At 38.4% G+C, this 23,027-nt stretch overlaps 1 protein-coding gene across 4 annotated transcripts in view; it reads right to left on the reverse strand.

Annotated features, from left to right (window-relative positions):
- The window catches only part of LUC7L3 (LUC7-like 3 (S. cerevisiae)), a 25,639-nt gene extending 3,225 nt beyond the window's left edge, over nucleotides 1-22,414 (reverse strand). For 2 of the 4 annotated variants that reach the window (XM_006832428.1, XM_006832427.1), the window contains exons 1-9: nucleotides 22,149-22,414; nucleotides 11,978-12,044; nucleotides 8,725-8,764; nucleotides 8,214-8,358; nucleotides 7,790-7,864; nucleotides 5,801-5,905; nucleotides 4,138-4,299; nucleotides 3,508-3,791; nucleotides 2,411-2,571 (exon numbers count right to left, since the gene is read on the reverse strand). In XM_006832428.1, coding sequence (XP_006832491.1) covers nucleotides 2,411-2,571; nucleotides 3,508-3,791; nucleotides 4,138-4,299; nucleotides 5,801-5,905; nucleotides 7,790-7,864; nucleotides 8,214-8,358; nucleotides 8,725-8,764; nucleotides 11,978-12,044; nucleotides 22,149-22,247 — 1,138 coding nt within the window. In that variant the 5' untranslated portion in view covers nucleotides 22,248-22,414. The remainder of the gene's footprint in view (nucleotides 1-2,410; nucleotides 2,572-3,507; nucleotides 3,792-4,137; nucleotides 4,300-5,800; nucleotides 5,906-7,789; nucleotides 7,865-8,213; nucleotides 8,359-8,724; nucleotides 8,765-11,977; nucleotides 12,045-22,148) is intronic. The other 2 variants (XM_006832429.1, XM_006832430.1) reach the window with 2 other exon arrangements.
- Nucleotides 22,415-23,027: the final 613 nt, after the last annotated feature.

The following is a 23,027-nucleotide window of genomic DNA, read 5'->3' on the forward strand; positions in this document are numbered from 1 at the left end:
AGAGCAGATTACCAGGCCTTCCTCCTTCCAAGCCACAGACTGGGTTTGGACCAACCAACCTTTCAGTTTATAGCTGAGCACTTAACTGTACCACTGGGGTGAAATCAGACAGACACAAAAGTACAAATATTGTGTGGCCCCACTCATAGGAAATACAAAGTATAGGCAAAGGCCCAGGGACTGAAGTTTATTAGTGGTTACCAATAGAGTTAGGGGCATTGCTTGAGGGCACTGTTTCTGTTCAAGGTAATGAGAAAATCTGGAATCAGAAACTTAAAGTGGCTGAAATGGCTAATATTTCATTATATAAGTTCCACCACAATAAAACAAAAAGTGGGGAGAAAAAGAGTAACCTCAAAAGGTGAAGAAAGTTGAATATTTGGTTAGCATGTTTACCCATTCATAACTGTTGCAATGTGTAACTGACCTTGTAGGAAAGGCCTCCCTTTGTGCCTTAGAGGCTTCTCCGGTGCACAGGTAGCATCAATGAGGAAATTATCTTGTTGCCCTGTAGAGGACTAGTAGTCAGTCCAATAATCTTATCTTCTACCCTATGTAAATATGGTAGATCTTAATAGTTCTAAGGACATCTACAATGTGTGGTGGATTTTAAGGCTATGGACAAAAAAATGGAAACTTGCTTGGCAAAGAAAACATCCTACATTGGCTTGTGTTTAAGTTTCGTGTGGGGGACTACCATCTCATGAGTAGAATTAGATTTACTGTTTCCATCACAGCATCTGGAGTAGAGAACTTGCTCTTACTCAGGACCTTTAGCCATTTATATACTTAGGACTGTCTGAAAGGCTACATGGTATTTTCAGAAGCTAGTAAATTACATCCCTTTCAAAAGTGATCCCAAATTTGAAGACTACATCTGTAAGGGCACACCTGATCTTTCAAGATGAGCTAGACAGACTTTTCTGTATTAAGTCTTCTCTCCTTCCTCCAAATTTCACAGGAAAACACAACTGTCCATGTATCCTTTCTAATCACAACTCAGCTTATTTTGTCTAAACACAAATTTTATTAAACTCTGATTCACTACAGACAATTAGGATTACAGGACTTTTTGCTCCATCCAGAAATCACACAAGTATGCTTGTTTTCAGTCAAGTCAGTGACAATTAACTCAACTTTGATTACACATCATTATGAAAGCTACCAAGAGCTTTTTTCCATAAGAACCAACCCAAGTGATGACACACAAAATAGCAAATAAAATGACAATAGGATTATTAAGATCTAAAACGTCCTCAAAACAGATGTAATTAATTTGACCTCTGACATTCATATATGATTTCCAAAAGCTGACCCTCCACCTCTAAGATACAATATACAAAAAGATACAAAAAAGATTTGGTGAAATTTTCTGTAAAATCAGTTAAACTTTAATTAAGCTTTGTTGTTGTTGTTACGTGCCGTGGAGTTGGTTCCAACTCATAGCGACTAGAACGCCTCGTCTTTCTCTCGCGGAACAGCTGGTAGTTTCGAACTGCTGACCTTGCGATTCGCAGCCCGATTCATAACCACTACGCTACCAGAGCTTTAGAGAAGCTTATTTTTGTTTAGGGAGGAATAAAAACAAAAAACCACAAATATGCCCACTATTATATGCCTCAGTCTAGGAAAAATCCGAGGGAGTAGATAGTTCTACAAAAGACACTGAGTACCATGTAAAAGACAAATGTCAGATAGAACAGCAGATAAATTATGTTGGTGATCACACATGAACACAGATAGGACAACGGATTGAATAAGCAAAGCCAAGAGAGTCAGAAATAGGCCCTTTCTTCCAGTCCTAAAAACCATGCAAAGCAGGAGAGCCCAATCAATCTAAAATGATGCTAAAAGCAATGATTAAAATAATCTTTAAAAAAAAGGCTAAGGGAAACTAAGTTGAGACTGCCCTTGCATAGACATGCTAAAGACAAAACCACAGAAATCCAAAGGAAAAAGGGGGCAAACAGCAGATTGATTCAGAATATGGCGGAAACACATGTAAAGTGTTCAACTAAGAATTTAGAATTACTGAATTAAATGAATATCACACTTGCAGACCAATACAATAATGTGCATTTCATTTATAAGACATTATTGTAAAAGACAACCTCAGATTTAAAGAGTATCCAATAACCCAGGTAATAACCCTGAAAAGTAATGCAACAGTTGGAAGAATCTAGTTGACAAACCTTCAGGTTACCAATTGAAGGATGTGTTTTAAAAGTGTTCTTCAAACAAGAGGAAGAGAAGGAGAAAGACTACCTGTTTTCTACCAAATGACCAAAAAATAGTATTGTCTGAAGGGATTTAAAAGGAAACAAAACTCTGCCATGTCTGGAAAATCTGAGTGGAAATACAAAGAGTATGAAAACCCAGTCTCTTAAATTAAAGTCTCATGTAAACTAACCTTTTTCCTTGGATTTCCTATCTTGTTCTCTGTCCCGACTTTTGCTCCTGTGTTTATATGACTTTCGATCGCGGCTTTTTGATCTCCTTCGATCCCGACTACGGGATCTATGTTTCCTCTCTGATCTATCATGGCTTCTGCTTCTTCGCCGATCTCTACTTCTTAATTCAAAACAAAAAGAGAGCAACTGAAGCTGATACTAAAAAGACTTGAAGAATTATATACTGTTCAATAATTAGCAAGACTGTGTGTGGTGCTATAGGATAAGCACTCGACCACAAGGTCAGTTTGAACCTCAGAGGTAGGAGTTCAAACTTACCAGCCACTCCTCAGAAACCTATATAGGGTCACAATGAGTCAGAACTCAACAACCAGCAAATTAACAAAATCAACTAGTAAAACATATTGATTCTTTCAATTCTTAAGAATTCTAAGACTTCCAATACTTTTTCCAAAATAGAAATTCTTCCTTAAATTAAATGTTTCAAATTGTGATAATGAGTCACCATTGTGCTCTGTTAAGTCTAAGCACAGCTATAAGCAGTAAAGATAATTTCATATTTTCAGGTTTATAAGTAATTGTTTGCTGAATTGGTAAGTGTTTGTCAAGTCAGTTCTGACACACAGGAACCCTGTACAGGGTTTCCAAGGAGCGGCAGGTGGGTCTGAACCACAGACCTTGCAGCTAATAGTCAATGCTTATCCTACAGTCCAACACCAGGACTCCTGTAAATGGTTATGAGATTTTGTTCTTATATCACACTTTATGCTGTTCAAAGCAAAAGGTAAGTAGGCTACTTTACTCAAAATAATCGACAATTTAAACATTGGGTTAGAATTAGTGAGAAGAGAGCACGTGAGACATCTGGTACATTACTGTCCTAATATGAGAATGTGTCAAACCTTCTCAGACTGCTTAAAGAAGAAAGCAGTTGCCCTGAAGACAGACTTATTCACTGACTCACTGATCATATTCTCAAACCCCATACTTACATGCTTAACTCCATTTAGAGTTCCATCCCACAGAACACTAATAATTACTACCATCAACTGTGTACTCGCTATGTGCCAGACACTATCCTAAGTAGTTCATATACCTGCTTCTCCTTCTTTCTCGACTTCGGGATCGTTTGTGGTCCCGAGATCTGCTGCACCTTCGGTCAGAAGTTCGGCTTGAGTGTCTACTACGTGAACGACTCCTCTTCCTTCTTTCTCTGTCACGAGCCCTTTCTTTTTCTCTTTCTTCCTCTTCTCTTCTTCTTTTTCTTTCTCTTTCTTCCCTTTCTCTCTCTCGCTCTTTCTCTCTTTCTTCTCGTTCTTGCTTCTCCTTTTTTAAACGCTCATCACGATCAGGCTCTTCGGTTCTTTTTCTTAATTTTTCCTAAGGAAATCAAATTGTATTTTTATGCAACTATAAGCTTAAGAACACTGTCCAACAAAGGTCACCTAATATGAAGCAATTTGTACCAAGCTGTGGAGTTTAGTGGTCTAAAGGAGGTAGGTAAAAATTTCAACACTACAGAAGTAAGTAAGATTATCACTGTTTGACTAAATGCTCTCAGGAATATTCTTCTTCCCAAATTGCTATCATTTGAGACTGATGAAAATTAAGTATTTTATCAGGAAATATCACTGCTTCAAATAATTACACATTATCAGCAGTATATTGAGAGTTCTAGCCCCATGTAACCCAATCTTTAGCTACAGTGTGTTTAGAAAAAACTTACTTTTAATTCTTCTACAGTAGCTTTAATTTTGGCATAGCCCATGTGTTGTTTTCCCATCAAATGATCATCTACCCGGGACTGTGCATCTCCTACTATCAAAAAGGCTCCACATACTTCACAAACTTCCATCTGTTTTTCTTGGGCAGCAAAACTTTCAATTGTCTGAAACAATAAATTGGTTATTGGAATATCTTAAGAAAAAAGAACAAAAAAATCGCCAAAAAGTACTTAACATGTAGGATAGACTTCTTCCAAAAAGGTATCTATTTTAACCTGAACTAATTTCTTGCTTAGGAGTTTAGGATAGATAAACAGACTAATGGTGTAGCCTCCATACTAATTGTTTTAAAAAAAAAAAACATTAAGCACAATCTTAATATACTCTATTCAATATCTGGGCCAATGACCAATCTTTTGCTACCATCAACATCCAAAATGTGTAAGAAGGCCTTCAAAACACTCACAGAAAAGTGACATGTAAAAAAGATAATGGAATTCTTGCATGAACTTTTTAAAGCTTCCTTGTATATGATATCCCTGGGGTGGCACTGCGAGTTAATGTGCTAGACTGCAAGGCCAGTTTGAACGGCAAGGTCGGTGGTTCAAGCTCAACAGCTGCTCCTCAGGAACCCTATTCAGAGTCACTGTGAGTTGGAACCCACTCAACAGCACTTAACAATTAAAATCATTAATAAAGAAGATATTTTACGAACATATCAACTTTTAACTAAAGTAAACATGTGCTGAGTAATTTATTGTAATAAATAACAAAACACAGGATCAGTGAGTACTTGTGATCTATTCAAAGAAAGGGTTGGCAAACCAGCAGCAAGTTTCTTTTGGTTTCTTGCAGTTGTATCCTGTAATTGTCTTTGTATAGATCTTTTGTTTTCTCTGGTTAGATTTATTCCTACCTGTTTCATCTTTTGGATGGTTATCACAAATGGTACTGTTTTCCTTTTCAGAACTGTCTTTGTGTAAAAGAATCCAACCGATTTTGTATATTGATCTTGTACCCTACCACTTTGCTGAATCTTTAAATGAGTTCCAATAATTTCCTTGCTGAGTATTTGGGATTTTCTACATATAGGATCATATCTTCCACAAATAGCTTTACTTCCTCTTTACCAATCTGAATGCCTTTAGTTTCCCTTTCTTGCCTTATAGATATGGCTAAGTCTTCCAACACAATATTGAATAGAAATGGTGATAAAAGGGCATCCTTGCCTGGTTTCTGTTCGCAAAGAGAATTATTTCAGTTTCTCTCCATTGAGAGTAATGCTGGCTGTTAGATTTGTAAGTATGCTCTAATTATGTTGAGGTATTTCCCTTCTATTCCCACTTTGTTGCATGTTCTTCTCAGGAATGGATGTTGGACTTTGTCAAGTGCCAGAGGCCTGTTTTTGTAAATCAAGTTTTACTGAAACACAGCTACACTCATTTGTTTATAAAATACTTTGTATTTTATATTTAGGCATTGTCAGTGGCAGCCATGATACACAGAGAACTCAATAGCTGCCAGGGATTTTGCCTGCAAACTTAAAATACTGTGTGATTTGCTGACCCTTGATTAAAGGCATTAGGAAAATGTTTTCAAAGGTACGAAGTCCCAAGTAATTCTCTGTGAACAGACTAGATATTTTAAAATGAGATTGTTACTCACCGAAGTTGTAGATCTAAGTAATTCTCTCTCTTCTTTTAACTGTTCAACTAGTTTCATCATTCCCTGGGCTTCTTCGACCTTTCCCTCAGATCCTAATTCTTCAATCTAAAGGGGAAAAAGGAGCAGTCAGTATTCCTTCCTAACCAAATTATCTTAAGGATTTTATTTCCTACCCTTTACTACCCTGTAATGGTTAGTTTAAGGAGCTCTGATAGCATAGTGGTTACAAAACGGGCTGCAAACCGCAAGGTCAGCAGTTTGAAACTACCAGCTGTTCCGCAGGAGAAAGATGAGGCTTTCTGCTCCGCAAAGATTTACAACCTCGGAAACCCTGTACAGGGTTACTATGAGTCGGAACCAACTCCAAGACACATCAGCACCCCATCAATGGTTAGTTTGCGGTTTTGTTTTGTTTTCTTAAACTCCTTTGTGTTTAATCCAATTGATGTTTTACAGTCTTACTGCTATAAAAGCAATAAGCTGCTCATTTGTTAAGTGTTCAGTCTGGTAAGTTTTGACATATGCCTAAACCCAAGAAATTACCACAATCTATATGTGACCATATGCATCACCCTGAAGTTCCCTCATACCTTTTTGCCAATCCCAAACAATGACTGTCCTGCTTTCCGTCACTACAGATTAATCTGTATTTTCTAGAATTTTATATAAATGGAATCACACCATTTGCAATCCTTCATTCCTGAATAGTGGTGGTAAGTGCCATCAAGTCAGTTCCAACTCATAATGGCTGTGTATAGGGTTTCCGAGGAGCAGCTGGTGTGTTTGAATGGCCAACCTTGTGGTTCACAGCCCAATGCTGATCTTACAGCGCTATCCCTGAATAGTATTCAGTACTGTGGTATTGCATGTATATACAACAATTTGCTTATCCACTCATGATAGACGTTGGGGTTGTTTCAATTTGGTCTGTGTGCTTTCCAAATCTAAATAAAGTGGCTATGAATATTGATAAACAATTCTTTGTATAAATATGCTTTCATTTCTCTTTGGAAAATAAGATTGAAATACCCATTTTTAACTTTTGGAGACAGATAACTCCTTTCCAAAGTGGTTGTACCATTTTACATCCTTCTTCTTGTTGTGTACGTGGAGTCAGTTCCGACTCATAGCGACCCTGTAAAGGGTTTCTGAGACTGAAAATCTTTACAGGAGCAGAAAGCCGCATCTTTTTCCCACGGAATGCCTGGTAGTTTCGAACTGCCAACCTTGAGGTTAGCAGTCTGATTCGTAATCACTATGTTACCAGAGCTCCTTTTTTACATCCCTAGTGGTAGTATGGGAGTCCTGGTGTGACACTGTGGGTTAATGCGCCAGACTGCAAAGCAGTTTGAACTGCAAGATTGGTGGTTCAAGCTCACCAGCTGCTCCTGGGAATCCCTATACAGGGTCACTATGGGTCAGATCTAACTCGACGGCATGTAACAACAGTGGTAGTATAAATAGTTCCAGTTATCCCACATCTACATTAACACTTGGTTGTTGTTGTTACGTGCCGTTGAGTCAATTCCAACCCATAGCAACCTTGTATAGGGTTTCTGAGGAGTAGCTGGTAAGCTTGAACTGCCGACCTTGCAGTTCAAATGACTTTGCAGTCTGATGCATTATCCCACAGTATGTACCACATTAGGGTCAGTTTTTAATTTTAGCCATTCTAACAGGTATATAATTTGCATCTTGTCAGGGTTTTAATTTGTATTTCCCTAATGAGTAATCTATTATTTCCCTAATGAATAACAGGAGTCCTGGTGTAGTACTGTGGGAAAGGCACTGGACCCCAAGGTCAGGTCAGTAGTTCAAACTCACAAGCCACTCTTCAGAAACCCTAAACAGGGTTGCTTTGAATTAGAAGCGACTCAAAGTCACTTTACAACAACAAATGAATAATAATGTTGAGCATCTTTTCATATTTATTTGCCATTCTTGTAATTGTTTCAAGTAGTTCCTGACATGAATGTGCATAATTCTCACCTGCTGCAGGAGTACATCGATTTTGTCTGTTAGAACTTGAATTTTTTCTTCATTTTTGCCTGTTGGGCCAGCTGCCTGTTGAAGACAATATACAGTGTTATAAACCAGTATAGGCAAAGATAAATATCCAAACTCTCATATAACATATATAAAATGTGTATCTAATAATTTAAATGTTCAATTACAAGTATAGTAATTCTTTTTATCTTTAATTAAAGACAAAACAAGAACACATTTTTAAAAGCATTCTAAAGGAACACAAAGTAATGAATTTGTTGTTGTTGTTGTTAAGTGCCATTGAGTCGGGTCCGACCCATAGCGACCCATAAGGAAGACAAATTTCAAAGTACATGGGAGTTGTGTGAGTCGTCTTCAGAAAACAAGAAGATTTTAACAAAAGCCTGCACATTCATTCCACGCTTACCCCAGAGGACTGCTGGTTTTGAGATAATGCTAAACGAGCATGGCCTCTTCTAATTCTACGCTCTACTTCTGCAAGTAAACTCTGTAAGTACCGCAGAAAATCTCTCTCATAACCAACTTTCATAAAACGGGAACTCTTCTCATACCTGAGAGAAATGAAAGAAAAAAAAAATCTTAACTAGAGTCAATTTTCATTTGTACATGTATAGCAATTGAATTTCTGGTTGCAGCTCATTCTTGTGAAGGGAAAGCAGTACGGCATTATGTTCGGTTAAGATCATAAATTTTACTATCAGGCAAACTAGGGGCTTAAACACCCGCTGTCCTACTGTACTGGATCTGTAACCCTGAAGCCAAGACTAGTCTTACCTATAAAATTGGGGCTAACGTTCTTAAAGCCACATAAAGTTTCCTATCATCCCTAGACAGTGGTTCTGATCTCTATCATTCATTTTATATTAATCAACTTTACCACTTTGTAACCAAGTGACAAGTAACATAAAACAACTTACTGTTTTCGTAAATTTTCATCATGAATTTTTTCACATGGACCTAGAAAAATGAGAATTATGAATATATAATATTTGGGACATTAACAACCTTTTACTCTTGCAAAAAAACCTTTCTTTTCTAAAAAGGAAAATAGATCCACTTTACCACTGAGTAGTGTATAATAAACACTTTAATGACTACTATCAGAGTGAAGCAATATGCCCAATGAAACACATGCAAATCAGTCTCCTCGTGGCAAGCAACTACATGGAAAGAAAGAAGAAGGAAACAAAAAGATATACTATTCCTTATTGCATCAAAAAACACTGTGATGTGAAATTACTGGTCTGAACCACTACTGACATTTTTAATTTATTAATTTTAAATAACTGCAAATAAAGCCAAACAGCTGAAGTACTAAAGTCCAAGAAGCAAGAATATCAACTTTCAGTTTTCCTTCTGTAATTATTTCCAATGATCAATTAAATAAAAGGTACATTGTGATGACACTTAGGATATATTTTATAATTTCTTAGAATATTTCCTTTATGTTTTTCATCAGTTTTCTATGTAACTGCACAAATCTTCTGATGCACTCAGCTATAAAAACCATCTCAATACTAATTTTCCACGTGACTCAAAAGTATTTCAAAGACTCCGTTTCTGTGAGCCTCTGTTCTGCTTTATGTTGGGTTCCTTATTTTCTAATCTTGCTGTACAATTATCATCCTGAGAAATTCCTTTTCTGCTCTGTATTAGATACAGTTCGCTGGATTTCTTGCTATTCCCCTCCTTAATTTATGCCCATGTGGTGGAGTTTCCTAAGAAAGATCCATATTGAGACCTTGCATGTGAATGTGTCTGAAAATGCGTTCAACCTCATACACTGATGCTTGGCTACATACACAACCTACATAAATACATCAATCTCTATTTTCACCCAGAACCTGAGGTTATCTCTCCAATATCTTCATGTTTCCAGTGATAACCTGCGACATGTCTGAAACTATTCTGATTCTTAATTCTGTGATCTGTCCCCCACCCTTACCCCTGTACTTGGTTTTTATTGCAGTTTTATATCGTACTTTGCAGACACTGCAGTTTGGGGTTTTTTAATGTTTAAAACAAAAGGTTTGTGGCAACCTTGTGCTTAACAAGTCTACTGACGCCATTCATCTTACAGCATGTACTCCCTCTGGGTCTAGGCCATATTTTGATAATTCTCGCAATATTTCAAAACTTTTCAAAAATGCTATTGCACACTTACTATAGTGTAAACCAACTTTTATATGTACTGGGAATCCAAAAAATGTGTATGACCTGCTTTACTGCGGTGTTCTGGAACTGAATGAATCCACAATTATCTCCAAGGTACACCTATAATCTGAAATTTCACAGTCATGTGCCTTTATAGGGCTCTTTTTTCATTCACCATACCGAGCATTTGAAAGATTTACTCAACTTGGATGCCTTTTCTATATATTTTATAGTCAATAAAATATATTTCTTACAGTATTTCTTTGATAATTTCCCCCCTTCTGTGGTGTCTACAAAGGTATTAGAACTCCTATGGTATAATCCACTGATTTTATTTCAGACTTCTCCAGTTTTAATTTCTAAGAGTTCTTTTTAATTTTTAAAAAGTTCCCTTTTTATGGCATACTATGAGCCCTAGTTTGGCACAGCAGGGTTAAGAACTAGACTGCTAACTACAAGGTTGGCCATTCAAACCCACTAGCTGCTTTTGGAAACCCTACACAGGGCTCACTATGAGTTGGAGCCAACTCAATAGCACACAACAACAACCTTCTTTCTCATAGGTAGCTTGTCTTTCTCTCTGATGATATGACATTTAGTTAAGATCAAAACAATCTTTTTCTTCTGCTTTCCATATCATCTCTGATTCCACTAAATTCTTTTCTCCTGTTGATTTTGGTTAGTCTTTCATGTTGAAGGTTTTCTTCAAGGAGCTGGCTGGTGTTCCTTAGTTGACAATTGATTTTTAAAACACACATCTAAAATATGACTGGAAGCCGGTATGCAAAGCAGGTTTTGTCAACTAATGGGCAGTAAGACTTTCCTTTAGGATTATTTCCAAGGGTCAGTACCTGTAGATCATTTCTCTGGAACTGTTTGTTCACTTTTTCTAGGAAGACTCCTCACATCTTCTGCCTGGGGAAAAACATCTGGCTGTATCCTTCTAGGAACAGGGCAGAGGAAGGGGACAGGAGAACCCCACTATTAAGAATATACTCATTTCATCTCTTTTACAGCCTCATTCTTACTCACTACTGCCCTGTGCTATGTCTGGAATCCCAGTATCTAGACTATTTTAATGAGACCGTAAAGGGCAAAGGCCAAGCACTGAGCATAATGAATTAACATCTCTCTTATGTATCCAGAATGGTAATATCTGCTATCCTTGGGAGAACTTCGAAAACATTTATTCAAATTATACTTTGTATTCTGTGATTCAGATGAACTAGTCATCTAGTCCATTTTCTCAAAAAACAAAAAAACCTTCTATTCTTCAGTACAGTGTAAGAGCTGGAAGGCAGTTATCACCAGATGCACAAGACCAAGGAATCTGGCCTACTAGACTAGTGGGTCCCCAGAAGATGTTTGGTAATGCCTGGAAACATTATTGATCATTACAACTGGGTGATGCATCTAATGAGTAGAGGTCAAGGATGCTACTAAACATCCTAAATGCACAAGACCACTCCCTCCCTACAACAAAGAATTACTCTAGTGTCAAGTGAAACCCTAAACTGGACAAATCTCTCTTCTTACAGTCCCATAACTCAACCCTGCCTTCTATGGTACCTGGTGCCTCCAAATTCTGAACCTGTCCAGGGTTCTGCTGATCAAGCACTTCCTTCTGTTTAGTATCCCCTTCTGTAGGCTTTTAGAGCAGTTTTCTCTGCTCTGTCTCCTTCATCCACTTGTCAGCTTCCAAAAATGTGTTGATATTTTAATGTTATCTCCTCTTCCATTCACATCTTTATTTTTGTTTTGTTTTTTATTTTTCATTTAAGTAGAGATTTGGGAGGAAGTGGAAATAAACATGTATGTTTAATTAGGTCACTATGTTCAATCAGACTGGAATTTATTAATACATTAAGAAATCTAAGCCAAGAAGCAAATTATCCGCAAACCTTTAAGTAAAAAAAAAAACAAAAAAAAAAAACCACCCACCCGCAGAATTATAAAGAACCATTTGAAAAACAAAAATCATAAATTTGGTGAAACTCACGCAGAAAATTCACTTACCAAGATCAGAACGTGTATTTGTGAACAATTCCGCAGGGCAAAAACCACAGAGATAATATTTACAAACCTAGTGAAGAAAAACAAAGGTACATTTTAAATTATTCAGTTTTAAAACTATTAAAAAAGGATGTCAAATAACTACTCATTTCTTCCATGTATGCATCTTTTGACCAAGTATAAACAATTTCATTTATTAAACCATTATTAGCTAAGTAAATTAAATAGTGATATTCATACTCTGAGATTTCAGTACAAGAAAAATGTGCAGGACTGACAGAATTACAAGCATTTGCTATTATACACAAGAGGACTTCAAAAGTTTATTTCAAAATTCCATTGTCATTTATTTCAAAATTTCTTTAAACTTTTTGAAGTACCCTCATACTTTTGTCTCATTCATCCCAAAATACAAGAAAGATACCCCAGAATTAAGAGAAATTTTTATTTAAAAATAAAACTCTACAATGTCCTTTACTGTTCTAATTTTGTTATAGACCAGGTTCAATGTACAGATTAGGATTTCACAATCGCTATCTAAAAATCACAGCAATCCTCATTTGAACACTGTAGCCCAGTATTTTCATTTAAAAGTTCTTATAAATGGCTATGAAGATTAAGTTCACATGCAACACAGACTTAGTTTTATGTCGGTATTACCTGTTTATAGCCTTATGTCCTTGTATCTTTGTACTATTATCTTTCCTTTCAAGTTCTTCTAATATTTACTCTTTGCAACTTAAATGATGTTTTACAAATAACTGTTCATTTTAAAAAGATGGTGCATGAATGTTAAAGCTTTTTCAGCTATTTCCAAACTTTCAAGTCTTATATGAAGTATTTCTCCAGCTATTAAAGTCTAGTTTATTAAACTTTGCATTCACTTTAAATTTATTACAACAAAATATTAATGCCAATATTCCATTTAAAAAAAACAGTTCTGGTTTGGAGTAGGGAGGATCTATAATCTTTACAACTGCTATCCCTGGTTCCATGAAGCCCATGATTATTAACCAAATTGTTAAAAAGCTGTCCCTCAAACATGATGGCAAAATTAGAACATTACTAAGAAAGTTCTGGAAACATTCTTACCAATCTTCAAATTGTTTTGGGAAAGGATATGATGATGGGGTTAAGAGGCAAGGACAAACTTTAACTTGTGACTATGTTAAATTTGCATCTTTTATAGTAAGTCTGTGGAACAGATGATCAATTGTTCACATGGTTTATGCTAAAGCTGGAGAAAATTAAAACATGTCCACTAGAGCCAATATATGAACATATCCTACCTGAATTTAGAGATCATCTGATGAACAGATTTGATGCATTACACACCAAAGACCAGAAAAGTTGTGGAAGGACATCATGAACATCATACAAGAAGAAAGCAAAAGGCCATTAAGAGGACAAGAAAAAAGGTCCCCCCACAAGCCTCCCCTCAGTCCTGAAGATGGACCACACCAACAAGAGTTATTCTCACACAACTAAAATGAAATCCATGACTTCAACTTTTTCTGTCATGATGTTGATTACTGGTCCAGTTGTGAGTTTTGTTTTATTTATATTGAGTTGTAATCCTTACTGAAGGCTGTTCTAGGATCTTTATCAGCAAACAGTTCAAATCCTTTTAGCTTTCAGCAAGTAAGATTGTATCATTTGCATATAAAAGGTTGTTAATGAGTCTTCCTCCAGTCCTGATGATGCCACCATTCTTCATATAGTTCAGCTTCTTGGATTATTTGCTCAGCATACAGACTGAATAAGAATGGTGAAAAAATACAACCCTCACACACACCTTTCCTGATTTTTAAACCCTACCCTATCCCCTTGTGTTCTAACCACTGTCTCTTGGTCTATGTGCAGATTCTGAATGAGTACAATGAAGTGTTCTGGAATTCCCATTCTTTGTAATCTTATCCAGAGTTTGTTATGGTCCACATGGTTGAATGCCTTTGCATAGTTAATAAAACACAGTATCTTTCAAAAAGAAAAAAGGAAAAGACCAAAATGGATGTCAGAAGAGACTCTGAAACCTGTTCTCCAGCATAGAGATGCTAAAGCAAATGGAAGAAATGAAGAGGTACAAGAGTTGAAAAGAAAATTTCAGAAGGCAGCTCAAGAAGATAAAGTCAAATATTATAATGAAATATGCAAAGACCTGGAGTTAAAAAAACAAAAGGGGAGAACACAAACAGCTTTTGTCAAGTTGAGAGAACTGAAGAAATTCAAGCCTCAACTTGCAATATTGAAGACTTCCATGGGAAAAATACTGAATGATGAAGAAAGCATCAAAACATGGAAGGAATACAGAGTCACTGTATCAAAAAGAAATGGCTGATGTCCAACAATTTCAACAGGTAGCATATAATCAAGAAGAGCCAATGATACTGAAGAAAGTAGTCCAAGGTACACTGAAGAAACTGGCAAAGAACAAGGCTCTGGGAATTGATGGAATACAAATCGAAATCTTCCAAGTTGATACGAGCTAAAGGCACTCACTCATCTATGTCAATAAATTTGGAAACACTACCTGGCCAACAGACTGGCAGAGATCCATATTTGTGCTCATTTCAAAGACAGATGACCCAATAGAATGCAGAAATTATCACACAATATTAATATCCCATGCTAGCAAAATTTTGCTAAAAATAATTCAAAACTGGCTACAATCATACTTTGACAGAGAACTTCCAGACGTTCAAGCCAGATTAAAAAAGAGGATGCGGAATAAGGGCTATCATTACTAACATCAGATGGATCGTGGCTGAAAGCAAATATTAGAAAGATACTTATCTGTGCTTTAATGACTATGTAAAGGCTGTCGATTGTGTGGACCATGATAAACTATAGACAGCATGGCGGAGAAAGAGTATTCTGGAACACTTTATTTATGATGAACCTATACACAGAGCAAGAGGCAGTTATGTTATAATCTTTTACTATACTTATTCAATCTGTATGCTGAGCACATAATCCATGAAGCTGGATTATATGCAGAAAAATGCGACATCAGGATAGGACAAAGATTCATTAACAACTGAGATATGTAGATAACACAGCCTTACTTGCAAGGAAGGAAGGAATACAAGCAAGGAAGACTTAAAATACTTACTAATGAAGTTCAAAGACCACAGCCTTCGTTAAGGGTTGCACCTCAACCTCAAGGTAAAGAAAACAAAAATCCTCACCAATGGACCAACAAATAACATTCGTATTTTCTCCATAAATGGAGAAAAAAATTGAAGTTGCCAAAGACTTCATTTTGCTCAGATCAACCATCAACACTCAGTGAAGCAGCAGTTAAGAAATTAAACACCGTATTGCATTAGGCAAATCTGCTGCACAAGACCTCTTTAAAGTGTTGAAGCTCAAAGATGTCAGTTTGAGGACTAAAGTGCGCCTGACTCAAGCCATGGTATTTTCAGTAACCTCATATGCATGTGAAAGTTGGACAATGAATTAAGAAGACCATAGAAGAACTGATGCATTTGAGTTATAATAGCATTGGAGGAGAATATTAAAAGTATGGTAGAATGCCAAAAGAACAAATCAATCTGTGTTGGAAGAAGGACAGCCAGAACACTCCCTCTCTCATACTTTGGACATACTGTCAGGAGGGACTAGTCCCTGAAGAAGGATATCTTGTTTGGTAAAATGAAGGGTCAGAGAAAAAGAGGAAGATTCCCCCCTCCCCCAACAAGATGGATTGGTACAGTAACAACAGCAATGGGCTCAAATGGAGGAACGACAGTGAGGTTGGCACCAGACCAGGCAGTCACTGTTTCGTTCATGAATCGTACGGACTGCATGGCACCTAACAACAACAGCAAGAATGTTTACTTCCATATAGATACATATTTTAATAGTTCTAAACTCACAGAAATTAGCAAAAGCAAGTTCCTAATATATTCAGGAAACCAACCTTTATATGAAAGAGCATTTAACACAAGGAAGACTTAAAACACATTTGGGGTGGGGAAAAGAAGTACGCATAAAAAGCTTAACTGGAGAAATATTGAGACGCTTTCCCAACTGTCTTTTTAAAACATTCACTTCTTCCAACACAGTTACTCTCGATTCTTGTCACAATTTAGACTTTTTCGTCTCACAAAAGCAAACTAAGAATAGTTTATTATTTTTATCTTAATATACCTACCTGTATGGCGCTGTAGGATGAGCACTGAACTGGTAATCAAAAGGTCAGCTGCTCAAACCCAACAGTCACTCCTTGGAACCCCTATTCAGGGTCACTATGAATCCAAACTGATTTGAAGGTACTTAGGGCTGCCAACCTCAAGGTCAGCAGTTTGAAACTACCAGCAGTTCCGCGGGAGAAAGATAAGGCATTCTGCTCCTGTAAAGATTTACAGCCTCGGAAACCCTGTGCAGGGTCACTTAACAACAAACAACAACCTGGTATGACACTATGGGTTAATGAGCTGGACTGCAAAGTTGGTTTGAACCGCAAGGTTGGCAGTTCAAGCTCACCAGTCCCTACTTGGAAACCCTATATAGGGTTACTGTGGGTCAGAATTGACTCAACGGCACTTCACAACAACCTGAATCAACCAGTAAGCAACAGCCTCCTTTCAGCTTATCACTATCTGCATTCTTTTTGTTAAAACACTTTCCCAGAATCAGCTGAATACCTGACAAGTTGTCCCTTGCCCTAATGTTCAGGTCAGTTAAAGTACACAACAAGCAAAGCATTCAGATCATTAAATCACATATGAATATCTTCACTGACTTCTATAAACACAGGACCTTAGCTAAAATTCTGCGTCCTATAGAAGCCAGAAAGACCTTCTGGTATGCTTGTTTTTGTTGTTAAGTGCCGCTGGGTCAGTTCAGAGCCAACCAACCCTGTATAGGGTTTCTGAGGAGCAGCTGCTGAGTCTGAACTGCCAACCTTGCAATTCAAACTGACCTTGCAGTCGAATGTCTAGCCTACAACGAAGGCTACACCATCTTGGATAGGTTCAAGATGGTGCCAACAGATACTAAATTCCATTTTATAAATAAGTGATAAAGACGATTCAATACGTCTGGTAACCCCAAAACTGGGATTAATTCATCATGTTTGCAACAATCAATCTGATACTTGACAATAGGAACTTTTAAAAAGAGATTTTAAATGGCCTCTTTACATATTTAAATGGTGCCAAGTATTATACTGCAATATTTTAATGATCACAACATTCTAGGAGTCCTGGTAATATAGTGTAGGCTGCTAACCAAAAGTTGGGTAGTTCGAACCTACCAGCCACTCCCCCACCAAGAAAAGATGTGGCAGCCTGAGCCTGTGAAGATTTACAGCCTTGGAAACCCATGAGGCAATTCTACTGTTTTATAGGGTTGCTATGACTCACGATTGACTCAACAGTAAAGGATCTGGGGATATTTTTTTTTTTTTTTTTGGGGGGGGGGGGGAGTTTGGAGGGGATAGTTGCTCACTTTCCGTGAGTATTCTAGGTGGTTCTCATGTCGATGCTTTCTGTAGCCTATATTTTTCCCCTTTGTGGGACTTACCACATTGTAGTATTAATGCGTATTTACTCAGTAGCATAGTGGTTACAAGTTGGGCTGCTAACCTCAAGGTCAGCAGTTTGAAACTAGCAGCGGTTCCGAGGGAGAAAGATGAGGCTTTCTGTTCCCGTAAAAGATTTACAGCCTCAGAAATGCCATACAGGGCCGTTATGAGTCGGAACTGACTCCTCAGACCACCATCATCACTCTTTCATATCTACCAGTAGACCAATGGCTCCCTAAGACCATGTGTTATATCTAAATTATTTTGTTACATATACATATACCACTACAGCAATACATTTTTGTTGAATAAATGACTACAGGAATTTCCCCAAACTTACTAGTAAGAAATGATGGGGAAATTAAACATATTTCATGAAACAAAGAAGCACTGTATTAATTCCATTTTCCATGACTTTTTGAAGTCCTCTCATATATTTTTCTATAACAATTTTAACTATTCTACTAGTAGTTGTTGGACTCCTGGTGTGGCGCTGTAAAATCAGCACCTGAGCCACAAGGTCAGCAGTTCAAACCCACCAACTGCTCCTTGGAAACCCTACAGAGTCACGAGTCAAAACCAATTTGATGGCACTTAACAACTTAACAACAGCTACTAGTCGTTAAGTGCCATCAAGTCGGTTCCAACCCATGTTGTTTCTGTGTTAGATGCCATCTAGTCATCAAACAACAGAACAAAACAAGGCTCAGTCCTGCGCCATGCTCAAAAGTGGTACATTAAGCTACTATTGTCAAACCATTTCACTGGGGGTCTTCCTCTTTTCTAACTCTCCACTTTATCAATCATGAAGTCCTTCTCCAGGGACTGGTCCCTTGATAACAAGTCCAAAGTATGAGAGACTAAATCTTGCCATCCTGGCTTCTCAAGGCTTTCTGGCTGTACTTCTTACAACACAAACTGGTTTCTTTTAGCTGTCTATAGTACTTTTAATATTCTTCTCCAACATCGTAATTCAAATGTACTGATTCTTCTTCGGTCTTCCTTATTCATTGTCCAACTTTCACATGCATATGAGGCTATGGAAAATACTATGACTTGGGTCAGGTGACCTTTAGTCCTCAAACTGATCTCTTTGCTCTAATGTAATAGGTCACAGGAGTTCTTGACTGATGCTTCCGTGAGTGTGGATTGTGGATCCTAGCAAAATGAAATCTTTGACAAGTTTAATCTTGTTTTCATTTATCATGTTTTTTACTGGTCCAGATGTAAGGATGTTTGGGGGTTTTTTGTTTCTCATAGCGATCCTGTATACAATTTCCGTGGCTGTAAATCTTTGCAGGAGCAGAAAGCCTTATCTTCTCCAATAGAGCAGATTGGTAGGCTCAAGTAGCTGACTTTGTGGTACACAGTCCAGTGTGTCCTATGGAACTACCCCACGCTCCCATTCTAGTGGTATAAAACAAACAACAACAAAAACTTCATTGCCATAAATTGATTCCAACTCATAATGACCCTACAGGAAAGAGAACTGCCCCTATCAGATGAGGCTTATGAGGCACAAATCTTTATGAGAGCCAACTGCCATATCTTCCTCCTGCAGAGGGGCTGGTGGGCTGCAGTTAATTGTCGGGCACTTGAACCACTGTGTCACCAAGGCTCTTTTTAAGCAGTACAGCTACTAATTATCTTCTCTAGCAAAACACTAAAGTCTTCCTACGTAGACCCCAAGTGCAAAGTACTCACACTAGGAAGGCACTTGAAATCATGTTTTCATTATTACTGTCGCAAACAGACAAAAACAGCTAAATGTGAAAAACTGTGGGGTTGGTTTTTGGGTGGTAACCACAATTTTGGCAGTTCAAACCCACCAGCCACTCTCAAAAACCCTATTAAGGTGGCTGAGTCAGAACCAACTTGACACAACACAAGAACCACCTCAAGCAAAAGCAAAATACAAAAAAGGTTATTTAAGCTCAAAACTCCTGCTTTCTCTCTCTCAGACCTAGAGATATCAAATCTATCAAAAAAAATTTTAAGTAAAGCCCCAATAAAGCATTTGCAGAAATTCAACTTTACAGTGGTTACTGTACATGCACACTATTACAAATAAAGGCCAATCATTTGCAGTCAATCTTTATGGACACAGACTTCCACAGAGTGGCTGGTTGGTTTGGCATTTAACCACTTTGTCCCTTGACCCATGAAAAGGGAGGGGGGAAACAGAATCAGAAATTACTACCCATTTACTATCAATTAAAAATGTAACTGTACTTCTGTAAAATTAAAAAACCAGGGCTAAGCAGGACAAGTCAAAAAGCAGTGGTTCACAGGAATGCATAAGAGGAGCCAGTTTTAAAAAACGCAGACTTCTGGAAGTTAAGGTTCAGGTATCCACACTTAAAACAAATTCCATGGGTGATTCAGATACAACTAGCCTACAGGCTACTTTTGACACTATGGAAGTTTCCATTTCAGCTGTTAAATATCTAAAGGTGCCACAACAACTGGAGTTTTTTAGTAACGGCTGCATCTTCCTTTTGGTATTTATAGAAACCCGATGTGGAGCTGTGGGTTAATGGGCCAGACTGCAAAGGTCGGCAGTTCAAGCTCACCAGCTGCTCCTCGGAAACCCTATACAGGGTCGCCATGGGTTGAAACAGACTCGACGACACTTAAAAACAACATACAGGGTGGCAATGAGTCACAACCGAATCAAGGGCATTTTACAAGTGTGACGCTATGAGTAGGAACAGACTCAACAGGGAAACTGCACGTGTGGAAAATAAAACTTTTCAGACAACTCAGAAACTCAAAATTATTTTGCAACATTAGGCCCAACACAGAGATGGTGAAACCCTTAGATTACATGTAGGGTTTGTACAGCCCTCCAAGATTGCATTAACAGCCAAGAGCACAAGAATATGCAAATAACCAGGAAGTGATGTCATGAGCTTGCCAAGCTTTAGTCTAGGTAATTTTACTTATTTATAAGAGGCCATGTGCTTTGTTCCTAGTTAACACCATTTACCTTTTTCCTACAGAGAAGGATGGCAAACACCAGTAATAGTTTTTTTCAAATCTAGAATAATGCAACCTGTCATAAAAGCATAAAATATTCTGGTTACAAGAACTAAAAACGGAAATCAGTGAGAACCACTAAAACAGAAAGGAAAGCAGATTTCTTATTATTTCCGCTGACATAAAACATCTCAGTTGCTAATATGAGAACCTCAAGGTCAGCAGTTCAAAACTACCAGCGGTTCCATGGGAGAAAGATGAGGCGTTCTGCTCCCGTAAAGATTTACAGCTGTGCAGGGTCGCTATGAGTCGGAACCGACTCCGCGGTACTTCAACAACAACCACGAAACCCTTTTCTCACAACACATGCTGTCCAAAGCTGCTCCAGTTGTGAGCAGCGCAATCAAAGGTATTTTTCTCTTTCCACTCAAAATACACAAATGTTCTATTTTACTAAGTGAATCCTAATGTTTTTTCTTCACCTCTGCAAAGCTTAGATTACTGATTGAAACAAAAATTTTTTATTACTTCAAGATGACAAAGAGATATCTAGAAAGGATCAAGACAAGCTGTTACTCTTAATTCCTGTTGTGACATGTGATGGATAACGGGTAGTCAAAAGTTTTTTAAAAGAAAAAAAAAACTTCACACTTAAGGTCAATGACAAATGTGTGAATTAATGACAAATACTCTGCACAATTAATTCTACCACAAGAACAATAAGCACTAAACGACCCATCTAGTACCAACTTGTTTACCTACATTACAAAAGAGGTATCTGAAGAAGAAGAGAAAAAAAAAAAAGAGGTATTTGACCAAAGCCAATATGAAAAAGAGTAAACTAATCTGGTAAAGCACATTTGTCTACCTGTTTGTTACCTTTACGGTTTGGAAAGCAACGCTTGAAATTTACCAGGCTGTTTGATTGTAACCGCTAAGTACAAACAGAACTTTATCATTAATTCTTCAGGAAAGACCTAAAATAAACGTTACACTGCAAGATCGAAACCAGACTAAAGAACAAGCTACACGTAAACAGCATTTGCAGAGAGTTGTGGACCGTGAACAGGAAGGACTAGGAGTAACATTAGGGTGCGTTTAACCACTTGCCAAGAGACCTTGGGTGAGCTTAAGTATTCACCCAAACTCATATGGTTTAAAAAAATAATAAAATTTTTGTGACATTTATAACACCAGTGTAAATACCACTAAGTCATTTTCAACTTCTATTTCCCCATTTATGGGTCGAAGTTGGACATTACTTAACATTATGGCTCCGAAAGGTACCACCAATTCTAGTCCGAAATTTCTGTCTAAATACGACGCTCAACCCAAATAACGGAAGAATTTGCCCTTTTCCTTATTTCATAATGAAGTGAAAACTCCGGAACCTCTAATAAAATACTCATATCTTCCCTGTTCCCGCGTTTCACAGCCTCATCAAGGTGCTTTTCTATAGATTTCCAGGGTACAAAAACAACAAATCATCCCTTATCCCTCCCTATATACCGGCGAACTCCCCTCCACCTGGCCCATTCTCCCAGTGCCTCGGTCCAGCGGGTCAGATACGCTCGACACCGGTCCCAAATCGCGCCGCGGGCCCAGACCCAGTCTTCCCCCTCCCCCACGGAGCCCGGGCACGGGCCCAAGGCCCGCGGGACTTACGCTCTCGTGGTCCCACCGCACGTTGCTGCGCTTTTCGTCCGGGGCCAGGTTTCGGTCCCGGCCCATTAACTCATCCAACAATTGCGCAGCCGAAATCATGGTGCTTTCTTCGGGCGGCTTCTCCCACCAGCCCTGGCACCCGTCAAACAAAACACCGGCGACACCGCCGCCAGGCCCCTAACCCCGCTCTCAGGCCGAAAAGCCTCCTCTACACAGATGCCTATAAGACAAAATGGCCGCCGCGCGGGCGCCTTCCCAGAGTACCGCGCGCCCGCGGGGACGCGCCCAATCCCGGGTGGCGGGGACGGACTCAGTTTCCGCCTCTCTGGGGGCGGGATTCGCCAAGGCCATGTCTGGACTCCGCCTCTCCAGGGCGGGGTTTCTGCCCAGAGTCGCTACCTCAACCCTTGTCCCCCGGAAGTGGCGCAGCCCAAAGGCTTCGCTGCACTATGATTACCTATGCCAGCTAGATCTTCTCGAGTCTTTTCACAGTGAGAAATCGGAACCTATTCCTTGAAGCTTCGACGTCCCTCCGAAATAGAGGAGGGAAAGGCTGTGTCTCCCTTTGTTCCACGCGGTGCGCACAGTGCTATCTTCCAGTAAACAAGATCAGAACGCTGATTCGCGTGAAAACTCCATCTTCCTAGTCGCCATGCTCGCCGCCTTTTTATCTGGCATTATCCTCCCACCCTTATTCCCCTAGAAGGACTTTCACACGGTGGGAAAAGGAATCAGGGAAAGATAAATCGGTTTCCAAAAGACTACACGGAATATGAAAATCAATCATAAACTTGTTGCCACCAGCCTGGAATTTTTTTTTTTTTTTTTTTTTATTCAACAATTATCTGAGTACTGTGCTTGAAACTAAACTATGAACTA

This window comes from Chrysochloris asiatica, unplaced genomic scaffold, assembly GCF_000296735.1.
Source record: "Chrysochloris asiatica unplaced genomic scaffold, ChrAsi1.0 scaffold00007, whole genome shotgun sequence".
NCBI classification, from domain to species: Eukaryota; Metazoa; Chordata; class Mammalia; order Afrosoricida; family Chrysochloridae; genus Chrysochloris; species Chrysochloris asiatica.